Raw genomic sequence first — 21,664 nt, forward strand, 5'->3', positions numbered from 1 at the left:
GGAGACATCATGGAGATTTTGTCAGTGAGTGGGGTTGTCTTCCCAGAAACCCAACTCTGACGAATCTGTGTTCATGGAGGCATTTGGCGCAGGACCCTCTATCTCCTGGGTGTCTTCTCCTGCAGATAAACTGGTGGGTCTAATTGCATCTCGGGCATGGAAGGAACCGGACATGGAGCCGATCCCCAAACCCCCTGACTAGATTTTGAGTGCTCCCACAGATGGGACCCACTGGACCAAGGGATCCCACATAGATGCCATGGTAGTGGCAGCTGCCACTAAGGAGGAGTTCTTGCAGGAAAGCTCCAGGGTCCAGCTGCCACACAGAGTCCAGGATGATGGATTGCTTTGAGAGCAGGGTGTTTGCTTCAGCCACGTTTTCGGTACATATGCTGAATTATATGGCACATGTAATTAAACTCCAAGGAGACCTTGTCAAGGACATCACTGGGTTTACCCCAGGGTCCATGACAGTGGAGGACCAGAAGGTTTTCTCTTCTCTCATGGTCACCCTCACATCGATTTTTAACACCTGTATGCGGCTCCTCTCTCATGCCACTGAGGGTGCTGCTAGAGCTGCCGGGACAGGCATTGCCATCAGGTGTCATCCCTGGGTCCGACTCTGCATTCTCTGAACCCTTTAACGTGTCCTGTACCAACGCCCCGTATGACAGTTCCAACCTCTCTGGAAAGTCTGTACGTGATACTCCTGTCCAGAGTGAGAAGGATGGGAAGACTGTCTGCTGTCAGGATCTGCTTCTCCACCCCACCCCCCGCCAACGAACCTTTTTGAGGAATCAATGGGGGGCAAATCGGATGTGGTTCAAAAAGTCTCAGAGCTACTCCCAGGACCATCAGGATTCACCTTCCTCTAGAGGCAGAGGGGGTCCAAGGAATCGGGGGCGGGGGGGGGTCTCAAGAGCCTTTCTTGGACAGACCCACTCAGCAGCCCTGAAGGGTATCTCAGCTCTGGAGGCAGTCGGGGGATGCCTCTTACTACACCCAACAGCCTTGGGAGTCCATCAAAAACTATCATTGCGTGTTGCAGATGATATCCAGAGGCTATTCTATCCCTTTCAACCAATCACCTCTTCTGCCCAAACACCTCCCAGATGTTCTACCCATGCAGAGGGAGGAAACAATGCTGGAAATTGCAGAGCTGCAACTCATACCCCCAGACCAGACTAGGCATTTATTCCAGATTCTCTTTGGTGCCAAATAAGACGGAGGACTTGAGATCCGTTCTGGATCTTTCCATTCTAAATCTGTCAGTTGCCAAGACAAAATTCTGGATGGTCAGTCTTCAATCTAGCCTACCCTTTCTGCAGGAGAGCTATTGGATGTGCTCAGTCGACCTTCAGGATGCATTAGTACCACATCAAAATAGACAAGTGCTCTGTAAGGTTTCTCCACTTCTGGCTGGTGGCCAGTCATTACCAGTTCGGAGCGCTCCCCTTTGGTCTCACCACAGCCCCAAGGGTGTTTACCAAAGTGATGGCAGTGATAGCAGCTCACTTGAGACTACAGGGATTCCAGGTCTTCCCCTACCTGGACGACTTGGCTTCTTGCCCCTTCCAGGCCTCAACTCTGCCAAGCAAGGGATTCCCTAATTCACTTAGCCCACCAGTTGGGCATAACCATCAATCTCAACAAATATTTACTGACTCCGGTTAAAGTGCTAGATTTCATCGGAGCCCGGTTAGACATGATTCAAACCAAGGTCTTCCTAACCTCCAAGAGGGTCCAGTCAATGAAACTACATGTCCACTGTATCCTTCAAGTTCAGTAGCCAACAGCAGAATTGACATTATAGGCGTTGGGGTCCATGACTGCCACAATCACTCTTAACCAAGGCTTGACTATGAATGCGGGTACTTCAGTGGACCCTTGTGGGTTCAATGATCCATGCTAGATCTTCCGTTCTCTCACCCTATTTGAGTATCTCGGGTGTGCAAGGGAGTCTCTTGTGGATCTGTTCCCCGGATCTTCTCCGGGGTCGTCCCTTTCTTCTGCCTCCACCTTTGGCCACGGTGACCACATATGCCTCCCTACTAGGATAGGCTACTAGGATAGGCACTGCTTGGGAAGGACAGTTCCAAGGTACGTGGTCCCCCTACGAGACTCAATTGCATATGAAGCTCTGGAGATGAGGGCAGTGCTCCTAGCGTTGCAAGCTCTCCATGCCCATCTTCCTCTAGGCTAGGGCCGATTGCTGTCCAGACAACATGTCTGTGGTCTGGTACATCAACAAGCAGGGTGGAACCAGGTCTTATTCCCTGTTGAGAGGCCATGAGAGTGAGGGGGTGGGTGCTCTCCAGCCATTTTCTGGTGGCAACACCTATTCCGGGGTGGTCCAACATTCTAGCTGACCGGCTCAGCCGATCTATCCTGATGCCTTACAAGTGGTCTCTGAATCCTTCATTAGCGAAAAAGATCTTTCTCAAGTGGGCCCAGCCTTGCTGCGATTTCTTTGCCTCTCCATCCAATTCAAAGTGCCATGAGTTTTTCACTCTGAACTCCCCACAGGGGGAAGCCCCCAAAGACACTCTGGTTCATGCTTGGCCTTACAGTCTTCTGTATGCATATCCTCCTCTGCCCCTCATACCAGAATTTCTTCAGAAAGCTTGCAGGCTGGGGAGCTCTGTCATCCTCATTGCCCCATTTTGGCCTCACCAAGTATGGTTCCCTTCTGTGTGGTCTCAGGTTGTGTCCACCCTGGATGTTGGATCCGATTCCGGATCTAGTTTCTCATCCCTCAGAGATCCCCCAGCCAGACCTGGTCAGTCTGAAGCTCACTGCTTGGTTGCTCAAGTTCCCATGATAGGACTTCGGGTTATCCTCACCAGCCAAAAGAATTTTGGTGGTGGCTCACAAATCTTCTGCTAGGAAGGTTTATTCTGGTAAGTGAAAACCTTTTTTTATTTGGGCCTCTCAGCGTGACCTGGACCCCTTCGCTGCTCAGGTTCAGGCTTTTTTAGATTGTTTAGCAAGTATTTTTCAGTAAGGAGCCAGTTCTATGATCAAGGTCCAACTGGCAGCTATATCGCGTTTATATTATGCTGTCAAACACAAACTGTCGACAGCATAATCGACACGAAAGTGTCAAAACCCCCCTAACATCGAACACACAAAATAAAAACCCAAACACAACACAAATTACTCTATGCAGGGGGCAAGCCCCCCTGCACCCCCCCGCTACTTAAATATACCAACTCCGAGATCGCACTACATTGCAGTAAACGGAAATCTCCCCTTACAGAGATTTCCGTTTACACGTGCGATGACTTTCGCTTTTGACATTTTGGTGCAGACAATATCCGCTTTGATATTGTCGGCCTTCGACAGGGTGAAGTAGACCCGCTATATCTAGCTTTCATGTAAGCGACAGCATGGCTTCTCTAGCTTCTTCTAAGCTTTGTAAAGCCTTTTTGAAAGGCGCCTTCTTACTTCAGCCACTGGTTAAGGACCCAACGCCTCCCTGGGATCTCATGCTAGTTCTGCAAGCTTTGGTCTCGCCCCATTTTGAACCTGCAGCCAGAGTGAACTTAGTTTCTGCCCTGGAAGACGGCTTTCTTGATTCCTTTTATATCTGCCAAAAGGGTCTTGGAGCTTCAAGCATCATCGGTCAAGCACCCCCATGTGATATTTCATAAAGACAGGGTGTCATTTTCTTCCTTAAGTAGCTTCGGAAATCAACATTAATCAAGTGATTAATCTTTTGGTTTTCTTCACAAATTTTCAAAATAAAGGAGAGTACAAACTCCACTTGTTAGATGTGCACACAGCTTCATTCTTAACTGCATAGGACAGAGTCATTTCGTAAGTCTGACCAACTTTTTATTTCCTATTTTAAGCCCTTTTTAGGGAAACCAGTGTTGACTGTCACCATTGCCCATTGGATTTCCCAGTGCATTTCCCTGGCGTATTCAGCTAGAGGTTTAACTCCACCAGGTCGTGTTAAGGCAGCTGCCTTCTGGTCTAGAGTTTCTCTGGATATTTGTTCTGCTGCTACGTGGGCTTCACACACTTTCATATCGCATTACAAGTTGGACATTTTACCTATGAACAGGGCATCTTTTGGCTCCACCATCCTTCTATGGGGGCCTCCCAGGTGTTTAGTAGCTAGGGACTCTGTCCCGCAGGTTGAAGAGCAAATGAAGGCAACAACTTCATATAAAGAAGTTCTGTACTCACCATAACATTCCAGCTGAGTTTTTGCTCTTCATTTGTCTTCAATCCCTCCCTCCTTCCCCCTGCCTTGCATAGGCTGTGTGGTGGTCTGGATACATGCTGAATGGGCACCATATGAGTATGCTTCTTTTCTTTTCTGCTTGATTGTGGAAATCCTTGCCATAAGATAAGAATTTGGATCAGATTGGAATGCTCTGGTGGGTGGCAAACTCAATCTGGAGGGAGACGGGCATTATGGGTAGGGGAGGAGCTCGGATCAGATGCTAGAAAGGCGACCGAATTGGATCCGTGCCTGATCAGAGTACCCACAGGTTGAAGACAAATGAGCAACAACTCAGATGGAACATTGTGGTGAGTACATAACTTGTTTTTCTCGAACCTGTATCTTAAAATGTAAGTGTGCAAGCTTTTTGCTACTGTAGCATGCATATACGGGTCAAAATTCTATAAAAATGTGAATACAGTTGTCACAAAATTCATTCAGAGGCTTTGAAGATTGTAAAATTATAGCAACTTGGCAAACAAACATGTTGGATATTGTATAATAGATCTTTTCAGAAACCATCTGCTGTAGCACTTCATGTGATGTGGGTCATGTAGTTCTGACAACTTGAATGCATTATATTTAAGTAGTGATGGGAATCAAAAAAATCTGTTAATCACATTTCTGCTATACTGGTCATGGGAACTGTACCTCTGTTAACACAACTAGGGGATGAATGATATGAGTGAAGAAGACTGGTGGTCAGAAGGCACAGTAGAAGTGAAGTGCTATTTTAAAAACGTAGGCAGAGAGTGCCTTTGCGATTTGTGAAGGAAGGAGGTCCCTATACACCTTTTTCATGCTTCCCTTAATTCCAAAGTATAGCAAAAAGCAGGATGATGCAGAGCCAGGCTCATAGTGGTGTGTATATGCCTGAGACAGCTGTAGTTATTACAGGTAATCATACAAACTGAAGAAGGTGCACTACAGCTCTCATCAGGTCTGCACCATACTGACAACCGAAAGTAAAGATTGCTGGTACTTGGTGTAAAATCCCTCAGCTTCACACATTTTCATTCTGGTATCCTTTCAAAGACCAGCTGGCAAAAGCGACAATGCTTAGTATGCAGAAGACCAGGAAATGTAGCACTAGAAAGTTTCAGCTGTCCAAATGAAAAAGGTTTGGTGTAGCTCTAGGAGTATTTTGCCCACAGAACTGGAAGTTTTGCAGAACGTTTTGCAAGATAACCTTTTCTTGTGTCTCTCCTCTGTTGCTCAGTGAGACCTTAACCCAATCTCCTTTTGAATCCAACACATTGGTGGAAGTCAAGTTTTTGTTTTGAAAGGTGTATATATATTTTAATAGCTGTTGATGTCAATGAGTAGAATTTATGTGCGTAGAGCTTTATTCTGTTTCATAGTGACAGGGTGAACTTTAAATCTAGTTCTTCCTTTATGCCTACGACTACCTAAATTTAGTAGTCGTTCGTGCTGTAAAACTATGCATTCTCTTTCCAGCCCACATGTACTTGCTCTATGTATAATTGGAAACTCTGTCATATAGGAAGAAAAGTCATTGTTTACTATCATATTAGCTCTTTGCATCCTTCATACCAGGCATGGTGAGGTAGTCTGTAGGTAAACACTATGGCCAGCCAGTTGCATTACTTTGTTAAAAGAAGGAAAGACCCTTGAGGATATTGTAAAAACCCATTCTGCTAGAGCAGCAGCTGCCTTTAAAAATGTGTTTGTGCATATTGTCTGTGAAGTAGCCACGTCAGCCACTGTATACACCTTTTCTAGACATTACAGGCAGGATATGCTGTAACACCAAGAAATGGTACTGTAGCAGCAGTCCTTACAAAGCGCATGATACACTTAGGTGAGTACACACACAACAGTAACTCTCTGGTAGTAAAATAACTGCTACAGTATAAGCTACCCACCCATATGTCCTCCTTTAGCAATAGCCCTCTCTAAACTGCCCTCAGAGGGGGTTCTAGGCAGTGTTAATAGAATCATACCCTATATACATTAAAAAAGACCATGATTAGTACTTCATGAGTATGTGACCTCCCCCACCCCTCCAGATCGGGGAATCGACAGACTTCTTTTTCTAAAATTTTCCTGATTTTAGGTTCTCAAGTCTCTACCTGGAGGGCACTTGGTAACATTTTTTTCTACCAAAAAGCTGAAAATGGCTTGAGAATCACTTTTTATAGCTTTGCATCAGGCTACTACCCTTGCTGGGAAGAAACTAGCTGAACTCCTGGCATGTACAAAAGCCTCTGGATGTTCTATCAGAAGGGCAAACTGTCTTCCTGCAGTTATTTTTTTGTTAGAAATCATGTTGCTGTAGAAATGTTACTACTTAAACATTTTACTGTTGGTGTGTACTCAGAGTATACTTTGATTTTGTATACTTCTTGGAGCATGAGTATGCTCAATAGTTTTCAGTCAGCACTGTGTTAAGGAAAAAACTTAGTTTTTGGAAAATCCTTGTTAGAAAAGATGGACATTATTTTAACTGGAACATAAGTATGTTTTATTAAAAACTAAGATCAATATTTTTTGCTGTAAAACAATGTGAATACATTTTACTGTGTGGTTGTAGAGTTTGTATGCCACTAATACATTGTCTTTTGGTGAAAATTCATATTTCATTGGAAATATTGCATTTCTTTACAGATGTTGAAAATTTCCGAAACTATTTGGAGAGGCGATTTGATTTTGAGCAGGTAACAGTGAAGAAGTTTAGGACCTGGGCTGAAAGACGACAGTTCAATCGAGAAATGAAACGGAAACAGGCAGAGTCTGAGAGGCCTATACTACCAGCCAATCAGAAACTTATTACTTTATCTGTTCAAGATGCTCCTACAAAGAAGGGTAAGTATGTGGAGTCTAAATACAGTCAAGTAGTGTGTTAAGTAAATTCTGCAAATATCTTAACTACATTGTTAGATATCTTCTTGAATGTGTCATTTGCATACATTGTATATTCCCTAAGAATTACACGTAGGCTTACCTGTGACAGTTTCTGAAGTGATATTTGCAACTTGAGGAGGGGAGGGTCTGTATCAAGTTTTGCAGAGAGAACAGACATCTGGGGGTAAACTGGTAGACTGTGTAATACAGTGCCCATTGGGGAGGCAAGTGTTAACTGACACCAGGTCGGTGCAGTGTTGGATCACGTGTAACGTCTTCTGTGTTTATCACGTTTTCCAGTAAAGGCAAAGTGGTTCCGTGTGATGCAGGTGTCAGATCCTAATTCTTCTGAATGTGCAGTATCCCCTGTATCTAATGCTCAAGGGAGGTCTTGGGATTGTAAAGTCCCAAGAAGTACCATCCAGTAGGAATGCCCTCTGACTTGATGGAGAAGAAATAAAAGTAAATTGAGTAAGAAAGTGACCACTGTGAAATGATCTGCATTATTAGAACAAGAAGGTGCAAAAATGCTTAGATATATATTCTTGTCAGTTATTGATATAAATGTTTTTTGCCCTGGTATGCAAGTAATTCTTTTATTTTTTGACTGTGTGGTTTGTGGGTTAGTACCTACTTTATGCATACATTTTACATGCACAGATCATTTTTAAGTGTACCTTTATTTGCATCTTAGAAAAACTGAAATGATTAAGTAGCAAGTGTGCAACCCATTTATTCAGCGAAGCAGGCATTGTCTAATGCTTATAAAATATGAGTATTTCATCCTACAATTCTTCAGTTTCCAAAGCAGTCATCCTGACAACCACTTCATATATCAAAGATGTACATTTAGAAATAACCTATTCCACACGGACACCAACCACTCCTCACACTGCAAAGCCCTTATTCCAAGATACCTTGACTTAGGAGGGTCTTGATTGAACAAAGGCATTTTGCATTATGCTTTTTATCAGCATAAAAGTAATCTACTGCAAAAAAATGTGGCACGCATTTTGTTAGCAATGTAGAAGTAATAGAGTGGATGTGTGACGCAAAACAAGATTATCTGCCGAAGCCAAAGTTTTATATTGTGCTGTTAAATGAAAAAATGATTATGATAAAAGCTGGTTAAGCAACTTGCCAGTCCAAAGAACATAAAGATTGACCCAAGATTCTGACCACATTATACTTGAGCAGATCAAGTGTGAAGGCACAATATTTACATAAGGGCTGGCATTTGTAGTTTCAGTAGATTAGCATTGTTTTGACTTTTCCTAGAACACAGCATGGAAATTGATTCATCTTGTGTAGAAGCAGAAACCGTGGAACTAAAGGTTTTAAATTACAGTGCACCGCTGTGTATTCCTGGATAAGTAGCTTCCAGTTAACATCTGCTTCCTTTTCCACCATGCTGTTTATTAATTTCCTAATTCCTTATACCTTAAGACAGTTTAGGTTTTGTGTGGGTTAGACGTTAGGACCAAGCCTGATGGAAGCAGTTGGTTCAGTGAAGCATTGAAAGTGTTGGGGTGCAGTACCTTTTCTCTCAGACAAAACAAAAAAGCATGTGTCATAGAGGGAGAAGAAAGGAATGTGACCATCTTACTGCTAACTAAAAAAGCTCCTGAAAACAATTTTTTTTCCTTTAGAATGCCTGCCTGCAGCAAAACAAGATTTTACATTATAGACATATAGGCTGTATGCCTCCTGCTTTGTTCAGAAATTTCCATTTACTGGGCTTTAGCAGGTGTTCTCAGCTCCTCACAATATCATCCACCACGAAAATCACAATGCAGTTTTACAAGTGCTAAGGTAGAAACAGGAAAGGAGTGCTGAGAAAAGATTTAAAAAAAAAAAAAATTACACAGGGTCAAGATAATGGGTGGTAGTTCTCTACTGCAGGTTTATCATACCATAGCGTGGCTCCATGGCGCAGAGGGATGGAGCCTTGTCTGCAACCCAGACACTAGAGGAACCAGGCGGGGAGGAGTGAAGAGACCAGGCCTACTCGCTTCTCCTGGTTTGTGGTGAAGGTTGCATGTACTCTGGGGGCACAGTTTCCCTTAAGAAGACTGGAGAAACCAACACTCTTGTTTTAAAGGGGGCAAGGCTACTTGCAGGAACACCCCTTTCAGAAGTGAGAGAATGGTTCTCTACAGTCAGCCCTCTGCTTGTCTCTCTGCACTTTGCTGAGTTTGTATGGGATATGGATCTTTTATTTTAAAGTAAAATGTATAAAAAAAAAACCCTTCTTGTTGACCTTGACTTAGGTGATTGGGAATGAGTATGGAGAGGCTGATTTAACAGAGCTGTAACGCGCAAAAAAAAGTGCCCACACAAACCTGATCATGCCAACAGGGCAGTAGTTTGCATGAAGGCTTGCACTACCAACACAAACAAGCTGTTTTTCTGGTTCCTGACTCCCATCTTACAATGACAGCAAAATAAGAAGCTACAGTACCTCAGCCTTGGCCAGTGGAATGATGCTGGGCTTAAATGTTCTGTACAACTTCACTGGCTATCACTTAGCTGATTCTGTAGGATGGACTTCTGGAATTTAGTGTTTTTTATGCTAAATGAGATAGTTGCATGACTGTTTCCTTTGGTCATGGGTTGATAAATGTATACTAGGGCAACAACCACTGGGATTTTTATAAGCCTGCCCATGCAGTTTAAATGTATCCCATGAATTATTGTGCCTTGGATACCATTTTAAAGGGTGTATGTTAGGGCATGAATTAATGGCTACCTCTGTCTATCAGAGACTGGTATAATACCAGAGGTGAATTTCTGATTTCCATTCACTGGTAGAGGTTGCACTTTAATATGGTTAGGGAAGGGCTCTGCTTCAAATGATGGGAAGCCTATTTCAGAGAATGGAGACTTTCTGGTATAGTACCTGTCCCTCCAACATGTGTAAGTCGCAAGCAAAGTTTAAATCCTTGGATATAGTGGCTCTGGTGCTGTTTTGTGGATATGCAAATGGTCCATCTAAGTGGGATGCAAAGATGCCTTGGATGGCAGTCATAAATCTCCTCTCAGTCTGTAGGAAGTAGAGCTTTGAAGCAGTCTGCATAGGACAGTTGTGTTTATGCCGTGTATTTTATTTTGTGAAGAACCTTTGTGGATGTTTCAGTTGCATTTGCAAGGTCAGATACATAAAGGGGACATTATACTCGGTAACAAGTCTGAGGGTGAATATTGTGGCTCAAGTGACTTGCCTGCACTTAAATGCCATGCCCTATAGTTTTCAGTGACATATAATTTTTTTTAACCACTTTCAACACGTTAACTGAAAGTTAGGTTTACTATCTACATATTCCCCAAATCCCTGACTACTCTGCCTACTTTTAGGGGTATTTTATCAATGTGTTAGTTTCCCCTGGGTGGCTGACTTCTCAGAAGATACTATTATGCATTTCTTGGCATTCAGTTTTAAGCGGTTGCTTTGGCATTAGTCATTTGTCAGTGTTAAGACCTTCCTGTAAGATGTTAGTATCTTGAATGGGGTTTCTGTGATTGCTGCTAGCTTGCAGTCATTGCAAACTTGGTAAGCCCTCTGGCTTTATAGACTTCTGAAAAATAGAAACCGTATACGTATATCTCATACCTTCTACAAAATCTCTTCCCCTCATCACTTTGCATCTGACTTTCTCTGCTGGAGTATAGCCCCCCCCCCCCCCCCCAAAAAAAAACCTAGGATTTACTTTATTATCTGTATACATTGTATCTGCATCAACTATATATCTATCTTACTTTATTTGCTGTTTGCAGTATATTACATGACCTGTTGTACAATTAATATTAGATGACTTGTACATTTCTACTCTCTGGTAAGTACTATGTAGTAATACTGTACATTGTAATTACTGTTTGCTTTTGGAGCTTTTCTCCCTGGGGCTCTGCTGAAAATGGGCCAATGGCCCAGTTTGGACTATCCCGATAAACAAATGTAAAATAAAGAGGAGCACACCCAGCACAGAACTCTGGGAAACTCCACTACTGACCGCCCTATTGTCTCTCCAATCCAGACTTCCTGGATTCTGCGAGTTAGCTGCCTACCTAGTGAGTTACATAGGGGTTTCTGCCCATTTCCATGAGTTTGTTTACAGTGCCCGAGTGTGTGGGGTATTGTATCAGATTCCTCAGTTTGGGCAAGGTAGGCAGTTTGCCCTCCTTTTGCCCTCACACATTGCTTTGGTGACCTTCTGAAAGTCCACCAGGGTCAATAGGCATGACCTGCCTTTGATTAAACCAGACTGGGTTGGGTCCAGTGTGGGCGGGTTTTCTATATTTTTGTTAATCATTTCTGTGATTCTTTTCATGACTTTGCATATAAAGACTACTGAGATTAATGGGTCTGTAATCCCCGGGATCTGTTCATGAACCACCCTTTTGCTGAGGGATGACATTTGCAGTCCTCTTATATGGCATTGGTACTCATGAATAATGCAGTGTATGCATTTTTATGGAGAGGCCTAAAATAATTTTTTGATAATCTGGATAAAGATCTGGGATTTTTCTGTCATTTCAGTGAGGATGTTCATCATGTTTCACTGTTGCAGTCATGACTGTAGGGTTCTCCCCTGCCAGCAGGCAGTCCTCGGTTGGCCAGAATCCCAAAGTCTGGGTCCGGCGTCGGCTGTTCAGCCATGCTCCCTGACATCAGAGCGCCAGGAGTACAAAGCTGACAGCCAACGCCATGTTCTCCAGTCTTTCTTACCGTGCGGTGATAGCAGTTTGCAAGTGCCGGTCGGCTGACTCCTGACAATTTTTTATAAAGGTACTTCAGTCCGAAGACTGATTTCTCCTACTCAAAGCTAAGTACCCCGTTGAGGAAACATTTTTCTTGCTCCAGTCTGATGTCAGAAAGTTAATAATTGTATTTCATGTGGGAAGCAAATACCTCATAAGGATTTTCATTCTTACTGTATTCCTTGCTTAGGCCCTAACCACGACGTAGCTAGTTGTCTGTTTTGTGCTAGATTCAATCAACGTACGATTAAACGAAGGTACAATTTTGCATTTCATTACTTCGGTAGGAGTTTTAATTATAAAAAGTCGTCTGATACGGTTTCGGCTACCGGAGTTCACAAACGACGCAAGGATAAAGACAGGCCTCCGAGGTCCAAATCTGACTATGTTGTACAAGCAGAGTCAGGTTCGGCCATCGTCAATGAGGCGCTTTTGCAGCCCCTGTCTTCGGCCACTTCGGAACCGATGGCCGAAACGGACTCCCACGAGGAGCCAACTAGGCCTCTGAATATTTCTGTTGCAGGACCTTCGGACAATGCTCCTTCGGATGGGTCCGGAGCCGCTGTGCAGGTACCGGCTTCTGAAGGGGTTTTCAGGCCTACTCAGCTTCTAATAAAGGCAAAGACTCCTTCCAAATCAAAGACTGCAGCCCAGGCCTCTTCTGATCCGGCACCCAAGTCTCAGAAACAGTTATTTAAGATGGCGGAGGACTTGCTTACTATGATTAGGGGTTCACATCCCCTTCCAGATAAAAGGCCAAGGCAGGAAGTTTATTATGACTCCTGATCAAGCTTCTGTTTGTTCAGTTTCTTCTTCTGACCAGGAATATTCTTTCCCTCCTTATGAGGATTCTGATGCTGAGGAATCCATTCCTTCAGCTTCTCCCCCTGAGGATTTCTCTTTTGGGGAAACTTTGCATGAAATGAGGGAGCATTTTCACTGGAAAGGGCAGGAGTACTCTGAATCTAAGAAAAGACTAAGGGATTTTCTTCTTCCCCAACATAGACACCTGGCTATTCCTCCTGTTTTGGATATTGTGGATGATGCTTTTTCGGAGGCTAACTTAACTCCTGACTCTTTTCCTCCAGCTCCTGTTAAGCCAGACAGATAGATATTATAGGGTTCCTGATTCCCACCAGTTTTTATACAAGAATCCTACTGCTGACCCTGAAACCATTTCTTAGGGTCCTAAGGGGGTTAAGGCCGCTTCTGCTAAAAACCCCATTCCCACTGAGAAGGATTCCAGATCTTTAGAAAGATCGGGCAAAAAAGTGTACACTTCTGCTACTTTATCTATTAGGGCTTTAAACTGTCAGTTTCATATGCTGAAATACCAGCAATTTCTCCTGTCTGTTTTAAAACAAAAGCTTACTTCCATTTCCACCTTTGCAGATAAGGAATTACATGACTTAATGCATGCCACTGAACAAGTTGGGAAGCATGGTTTACACTGTGGATTTGATGCCTTGGAGGCTTCTTGTAGGGCTGCTGCCTCTAGCACAGTCATTAGAAGGCATGCATGGTTAAAGGAACAAAATTTGCCAGATCAAGTAAAAGCTAAATTATTGGATGCTCCTGTTCAGCATAATGTTTTGTTTGGATCTAAAGCTGAAGAGGTGATAAAGAAGATGGAGGGCAAGGCAAAATCCATGCAAACAGTTAAGGATTTCTTACAAGTACAGCCACCCAGATTTAGTAGGAATTGGCCTACAAAAAATTGGTCCTTTCCCAATTCAGACAGGCCTCAGAGGGGTAGATACAGACGCTCCCGAGGAAGGCCTCAAACACAAGCCTCTTATAGACCAAGACAGTGGACTGCTTCCACCCCTAGGGGAGGAGAGGACAGGTCGCAAGCTCATAGAAAACAGACTCAATGACTCCCTCTGTTGGGCTGCAGGAACTTCTTGCCTGGAAGCCCCCCTGGGAGGAAAACTTTCTCTTTTTCACCTAAATTGGACTTGTATAACCCAAGACAAGTGGGTTCTGGATGTGGTTTCAAGAGGTTACAAATTCCATTTTCATACCCTACCAAGACCAAGCGGATGGCCAGATCTTCCAAAACATCAATGGTTAGAGGCCTTAAACCAGGTGGAAGCTCTCTTGGCTATGAAAGCCATAGAACTAGTTCCACTTTCAGAGATGGGGCAAGGTTTTTACTCAAGGCTCTTTCTAGTCCCCAGGAATCAAAATTCATGGAGACCCATTCTGGATCTGTCAGTCTTGAACACTTTTCTAGAGATACCAAAATTCAAGATGCTTACTCTACAGCAGCTGCTTCCAATGCTGACCAAAAATGCATGGATGGTAACTTTGGATTTAAAGGAGGCATATTTACACATTCCCATCAGGCAGGAATGCAGAAAATGCCTCTGGTTCAAGGCTGGATCGAGGCACTATCAATTCTCTGCGCTGCCCTTTGGATTGTCTACTGCGCCCAGGGTCTTCACCAAATGCCTGGCTCCAGTAGTAGCTTATTGCAGACTCAAGGGAATTCAAATTTACCCTTATCTGTACGACTGTATTCAGGCAGACAGCAAGGATGTCTTACTCCAGCATCTAGAGTGTGTTCAGAATCTTCTCAAGTTCTTGGGATTCACTAAACATAAAGTCAAATTTGACACCCTCACAACAGATCATTTTTCTGGGCGCTGCTCTAAACACAACAACCCAGATGGCATTTCTGACATACGAAAAACAATTACAGCTGGCTTCAACTTTCATAACCTTGGCAACATTAACTCAGCTATCTGCAAGGAGATTCCTGCAGGCTTTGGGTTACATGGCCTCCTGCATCCTTCTCGTACCATATGCAAGACTACATATGAGGAAAATACAGCGGTACCTAAAAAGTGTATGGTCTCAGCATTGCCACAGTTAAGACGTACAGATCTCCGTCCTGCCTTATCTTCAAAAGGAATTCCTTTGGTGGTGCAAGGCATGTACTCTAAACAAAGGAAAACCCTTCTGTCTGCCTCCTGCCACTCGGATACTAACCACGGATGCCTCAGATTATGCATGGGGAGCCCATTTTCAGGACAACTGTCTGCAGGGCCTTTGGACAAAGGATCAGAAGCACCTTAATATCAATTTAAAGGAAATGTTAGCCGTTCAGAAAGCTCTATTGGCCTTCAAGAATCTTCTACAACCAGGACAACTACTGATACGGACAGACAACACCACACTTATGTGGTACATAAACAAGCAAGGGGGATCTCATTCCTATCCCCTTTGCAGACTAGCCATGAATCTTTGGAACACAGCTCTAGCTTGCAATCTGGACCTTCAAGCTCAGTTTCTACCAGGGAAGCAAAACTTCCTGGCAGACAGTCTGAGCAGAAACCTATCGGATCCACACGAACGGATGCTGGACACCGAAATATTCAAGATTACAGCAGTCTAGGGATGTCCTCGGATAGACCTCTTTGCATCCCACCTCAATCATCAACTACAGATTTTTTGCACCAGGACATTCCATGAACTAGCTTGGAAAGTGGAATCACTATCATTCAGTTGGAGAAACCTCTCTGGGTATGCCTTTCCCGCCTCTTCCTCTTCTACCACGGGTATTATTAAAGATCAAACAGGACAAGCCCAAGATGATAATTTTGCTGGCCCCAAATTGGCCTTGACAGTTTTGGTACCCAACACCGAAAAACCTTTGCCTGGGGCCCCCTTGGGTTTTACCACAGATTCCGAACCTTCTGTCCCAACACCAGGGTCAGGTTCTGCACTCCCATGTCAAAACTCTCAGCCTGGCGGCCTGGTTAATCCAGGGTCTTTGATTCATTCTCTCCTACCCAAGCAGGTTATGGATGTCATTTTAGAAACCAGACGTCCTAGCACTAAAAAATCCTATGCAGGAAAATGGAAAATATTTTGTTCCTGGATGCAGGCTCAGGATTCTGATCCTCTTATTCCTAACATTCCTCTGATTTTACTTTACCTGACCGACATCTTACATAAGGGTCTCTCTTTCTCTTCCATGAAGATACATGCCTCTGCTATTTCTGCTCATAATACAGACCCTACAATCTTTTCCCACCAGCTCATGAGACAGTTTCTCAGAGGAGCTAAGAACTTAAGGCCCCCTAGATCTCCTCCCATTCCTGCTTGGGATCTCAACTATGTTTTGGAAAAACTCACCTTACCTCCCTTTGAGCCTGCTGCCACATCTGACATCAAGTTTTTATCTTGGAAGACAACTGTTCTGTTAGCTCTGACCTCTGCTAGGAGAGTTTCGGAGTTGCAAGCTCTCATGGCTGTGGAACCTTATATTATTTTTCATCAAGACGGTGTCTTTAAGGACTAATCCTACTTTCATGCCTAAGGTGGTTTCCAAAGTGGCTTTAAATCAAACTATTCACTTGCCAACTTTTTTCCCCACCCTCAAAATAAGGGGGAAAGGATCTTGCGTTCCTTGGATGTACACGGACAACTACGTTTTTACCTGGACAGAACCAAGGACATCAGGAAATCAGAGCAATTGTTTCTTATGCTTCAAGTTCCCAAGGTAAAGCTATTTCAAAACGGACCATTTCCAAATGGATTGCTCATGGAGTCAGGTTTTGCTATTCACACCATGGAAAGCAAATCCCAGGGACTATAAGGACTCGCTCTACCAGAGCTGCTGCCACTTCAGCTGCCTTCCTCAGAGGAGTTCCTGCTAAGGACATTTTGGAAGCCGCAACTTGGAGTTCAGTGCATACTTTTTCTAAGCACTACAATCTACCTCTTTGCTCTAAGTCTAGGGCAGGCTTTGCTTCTGCGGTCTTGCAGGGCCTTTTAGCCACCCCCTCTACTTTATGACCACCTCCCTTTTATTCTGCTTTGGGATTCAACCCTACAGTCATGACTGCAACAGTGAAACACGGTGAACATAGTACAGTTGTGTACACTTACCATAAATGTAGATGTTAGAGTGTCTTCACTGTTGCAGTCTGGGTTTCCCTCCCTTCTGTCCCCTCTTATTTTTTCTTCTGTGGTTCCTTTTTTCACCCTTCTTCTGAGGTGTATTTGCAAAGGGTATGGGATCTTACTCATTTTGGAACTCCTGACATCTGGGGCAAGAACAACTGGAGAACATGGCATCGGCTGTCAGCTTTGTACTCAGATGCCGGACCCAGACTTTGGGATTCTGGCCGACCGAGGACTGCCTGCCGGCATGGGAGAACCCTACAGTCATGACTGCAACAGTGAAGACACTCTTAACATCTACATTTATGGTAAGTGTACACAACTGTACTTTCCCTTTGACACACTTAGAAGTGGGTATGTTGTGTGTTGGTGAAGTTCTATATTAACCCACACTTCGCTTTGTACTATCCGTGGTGATATCTGTAATGAACTTTTACTTTGTTGATGTGCTCTCTCTGGTCCTCCCTAAATGTTTTCTGTGAGATGACCAATGCCCTTAATTGTTAAAGCTGAAGTAAATGTCTGATTTAGCATTTGCAGCTGTTTTAGAGAAACTATCAGAAAGTTGATAGATTTGTTTTATTTTTGTATTTCATAAGTCACTGGCTTGAAGGAGACAAATTGTGTTGTGAATCAGTATGGACAGTGCAGTTAAGTTGCCATTATTCAGTGGTTAATGCAACTGACATTGCAGAAGAGACATGGTAATCTGGTTTTATCAGTAAACTTGTTTAATTTTATTTCTACAGAGTTTGTCATTAATCCCAATGGGAAATCTGAAGTTTGTATATTACATGAATATATGCAGCGAGTCCTGAAGGTTCGCCCTGTTTACAATTTCTTTGAGTGTGGTAAGCCTTTATTTCTTCTACAGTCTATTGCAGACTTCACTTCTGTCCATTTTTCATTTTCTAGTCCTGTGAATCTGTTTGCCAGAAATGTTATGTTCATTTGTTATTTGCATTTCTTACTGTTAGTAAATCGCTGTAGTTTTTGCTCTATTGATTCACATTGCGAATAGTATGGAAATATAAAAGTACCCTTGATCTGAATAAACAACATAGACTTGAGGTGCCTTATGCCAGTGCATATATTTATTTGCATTGGTACACGTACAGCGTAGGCCTCTGGAGGAGTTTGAGACAGCTGTGGGAAAATATGGCCCCAAATAGTGTGGCTTCACTGGTTATTACAGCTCAAATGTTAGTTTACTGCTGCTTTGTCTTATCCTTGAAGGTGTACCGTTATAGTGAGTACCTCAGACACCTTTATTTTCCGTAACCCATGCAATTCTGTACTATAACGACACTTCTGTTGATAGTATAAGAAGCACAGAGGACAGTGGGCATTATTTGTGGAGAGCTAGAGGTATTTAGTGTACCCACTCTAGATTTTAATTCACCTTGATTGTGCTGTCAGCTAAGAAAGAAGTGAAAAGATTGACCATAGGTGTTAATGAAATTGGTGGCGTGCTTCATCTGTTAACTTAACGACTTTTGAACACTAAGTGGTGGTGGCGGTGGGCAGTGTTTGATATTTATAATTAAAGAAAATTAGTCCAAATAACAGCTGAGTGATTAGTATCTGGAACTTTGAGAATCAAGTGACCTGTTACATGTCGTGAAGGGTATGGATTTTTTTGGGTTCTTGAACATATAGCATCTTTGCCAGACTTGCTTTTGAAAGTGATCAGGAGTGTCATTAGTATATTTCCTGAGTTACTCTCCTAAAGACAAAACAGTTTGCATTCAATGTGAGACTGACTGATAGCATTTGAAACATTTTAATACAGCATGCCTACCAGGATTCATGTATGGAAATTTGTTTTCCTGATCTGCTGGAATTGGGGGGGGGTCATTTGAAGATGCTGCAAACTGTGTTGGAAAAAAAACATGTTGGTTTTATTTTGGGGAGTGGAGGTTGAGCATGTCACAAGAGGGTTGAATGTTTCATTTTTATTCATTTTATTTTGATGGCTTTAAACATTTTTGCTAACATTGTGTCCTGTATTCGTAGCTGATCATTGTTGCTCACAGAGACCCCACCTGTATTAAACAGTGTTGCACTTCAGTTTTAATATCTCCAGTTTTATAAGGTTTTAAAATATCTGGTAGCTTTGCAGAAGTTCTGACCAAAAAAACTTCCATCTCAATGGTGAAGAATTAGAAATGCAACAGTAAAAGTGTGCCCGACAAGAAATATATCGTTTAGTAGTGTCAAGTTTGTAACTCTCCATGCTTTTTAACCTGTGTATGTGGACAGTGGTGCTTACACTGAATTTGTTTGAGAAATAGACGTGTAGCAAAATTTTCTTAGTTAAGGTTAGAAACTGATCTATGAATATGAATTTGACAACAAATGAAGAGCCACAATGGTTGCAGAAGTTAAAATAGATTTGGTGGTACTTACAGAATACAGGTAGCAAGATGGCTCACATGATAGAAGATAGTTTTGCAAAACAAAAATTAGGTTAAAAGCTTGTGTATTTGTTTTATTAAAGAAAGCTTTTGTTTCCAATATTTTCCTTCCACACTTTCAGCATAGCATTTTTTTTTCCTATGTCACTGTATGAATGTGGGCAGAAGTTTAACCTTGGATGTTAAGTTGTCTATCTCGCCTTCATTCTTGCTGGTTGGGTTCGGAGCAGATCCTCAGCTCCGACTCTGCCATCTTCAAAAGCTCGAGAGCTACTTACTGGCTCGAAGCCCCCCTATATCCCATGATGCCTGGAGCTACATACCCAGATCTCGTTTGCCGCTTCTGCTACGAGGTTGCATTTACTGGCTCAGGTCGTAATTTTCATTTTATTGATATATATAGAACTTTTGTATATTATTATAGTTAATTAGAATACTTAGTGTTCATACATAGCTGTAGTATTTGTTGGTGTTTAGTCTTCCCCCTTGAAAACTCGCTTTCTTCTTAGAGAGTTTTCCCCTCCCCCATTTCCTTCTTAAGGTAGCCATTTTAGTTAGAGGCTTATCCTAGTTTCTTTTTTTTTTAAGGTATAAAAATTTTTTTCTCTAGAAATTGTGGTAGTTAGGTTTGTTTACCCTTCTAGTATAGTGTGTGTGTGCTGTTAAGGTGTGGTAACTTGTGCAGTGTGTTTTTTTTTCTAGTTACCTACTTCCCTTTGTACTTTATTTTGTAATTTGATATTTCCTTACAGGAATGTCTAAAGACACAAAAGTGTCTGGATTGAAGAAGTGCGACTCATGCTGTCAGAAAATGTCACTGACAGATGGTCACACTTTTTGTGCCTATTGCTTGGGCGCCCTACACCTGCAGGACTCTTGTTCGGTGTGCCACGCCTTTAGTCCAAGAGTCCTGCAGGAGCGTAGGAATAAGCTTATCCTTGGGGGTTTGCTTAAACCTGAAGGATCACCGGCCAAGTCTGTCAGTGAAACCTTCCAAGCCATCGAAGCCGCCGGCTCCCAGTTCGGAGCAGTCATCGGGTGTGGCGTCTGCATCAACTTCGGTTCCAGCTGGAACCGAAGTACTGATCTCCCAGTTGGCCCCGACTCTGCTGTCGGAACCATCAGGGAGTCGAAAATGCTCTAGATCCCCATCCTTAGAGTCGATGCACTCTGCTCCGGGGTCGCCTTTGTTGCAGTATGAGCGAAGTCATCGATCCCACTCTTCTCGGTCGTCTAGGCTATCTGTTATCCAGCCCCCCCTCATCAGGGTTCGGCTCCATCTTTCTCTGCAGTAGTTCCTCCTTCTACTCATTCCATGAGCTCTGAGCCAGAGCTTGCTGGGACCGTGAGACAGTCGGTACCGATACCTGCCCTTTCGGTTCCATCGTCTGCTCCGATCTTTTCCATGGTGCCGTCCTTGGAGGGATCTGGGCGCCCGGACTCCCTCATCTGCTCCAAGGGGGTGAGTAGCATCGGACCCTTGTCCGACCCCGTTCTCCCTCTCGGAACTTCGGCACAGGTGAGTTCGGCTCCTACATCGGCTTTGGAGCAGTCTCTCTCGGTGCCGGGAAGGATTCTGGTCTCTCTGGAGCCAGAGCCTTCTCCGATATCGGGAAGCGGCACCTTCGAAGTCATGAGGAGTGTGCTGGCATCTGAGTCAGCCTCATGGTCAGCCTCATCGGCTCCTCCCCCCATGGTGCCTGCTCCTGTCTCTGCCCCTCTTCCAGACCCCAAGCGTGGGGAACAAGCGCTCCAGGGCACCCCATTGGGTGTATCTTCCTCTTCAGAGACCTCCCTTATTCATTCAGAGGAGCCCCCTCGAAAGAGAAAATGCAAGAGGAAGCATGTTGACTCCCCTGAGTCTATCACTTCAGATACTGACTTGGAGGATTTGGAAGGGTCCCTGAGAGATCCCCCTCTGAGGATGTCTCTTTCTCAGACATCCTTGAGATACTTGGGCAGAGGAGGAACTGGACTACCCTTAACCCTTCAGAGGATGAGTCTGTATTCCTGGACGCGTTTGGTTCCCGACCCTCCACCTCCCGGGTGTCTCCCCTTTCGATCCACTGATGTCTGTGGTGGCTCGGAAGGCATGGTCAGCCCCAGACACAGTGGAACCAACCCCCTGAAGACCCACAATTTATTACTGCACCACAAGACAAACAATTTCTGACTAAGGGTGTTCCCGTTGATGCCATGGTGGTAGCAGCGGCCATAAAAAAGGAGTTGGCTGAAACTTCTTCGTCTGTCCATCCCCCTAATAAGGAATCTAGGATGATGGACAGATATTGGAAGCGGATGTTTGCATCAGCGACCTTCTCCATGAGGTCGTTGAACTATTTGTGCCACTTCACCCGCCTTCAAAGGGATCTCCTTAAAGAGCTAGGCGATACCCTTCAAGATCCATCAGCTGTGGGGGACCAGGCTAAGGTTACCTCCCAGCTGGCGACTCTTAATTCGGTAGTAAACTCCTCCATGC

The 21,664-nt window shown here is 43.7% G+C and overlaps 1 protein-coding gene across 1 annotated transcript in view; it reads left to right on the top strand.

Annotated features, from left to right (window-relative positions):
• The window catches only part of DGCR8 (DGCR8 microprocessor complex subunit), a gene marked incomplete in the record, with an annotated part of 1,139,047 nt that overhangs the window by 300,567 nt on the left and 816,816 nt on the right, over positions 1-21,664 (top strand). Inside the window, 2 exon segments of the mRNA XM_044068709.1 lie at positions 6,863-7,060; positions 17,518-17,619. Coding sequence (XP_043924644.1) covers positions 6,863-7,060; positions 17,518-17,619 — 300 coding nt within the window.

This window comes from Protopterus annectens, chromosome 4.part0 (assembly GCF_019279795.1).
Source record: "Protopterus annectens isolate FY-2018-M chromosome 4.part0, PAN1.0, whole genome shotgun sequence".
Classification (NCBI taxonomy): domain Eukaryota; kingdom Metazoa; phylum Chordata; order Ceratodontiformes; family Protopteridae; genus Protopterus; species Protopterus annectens.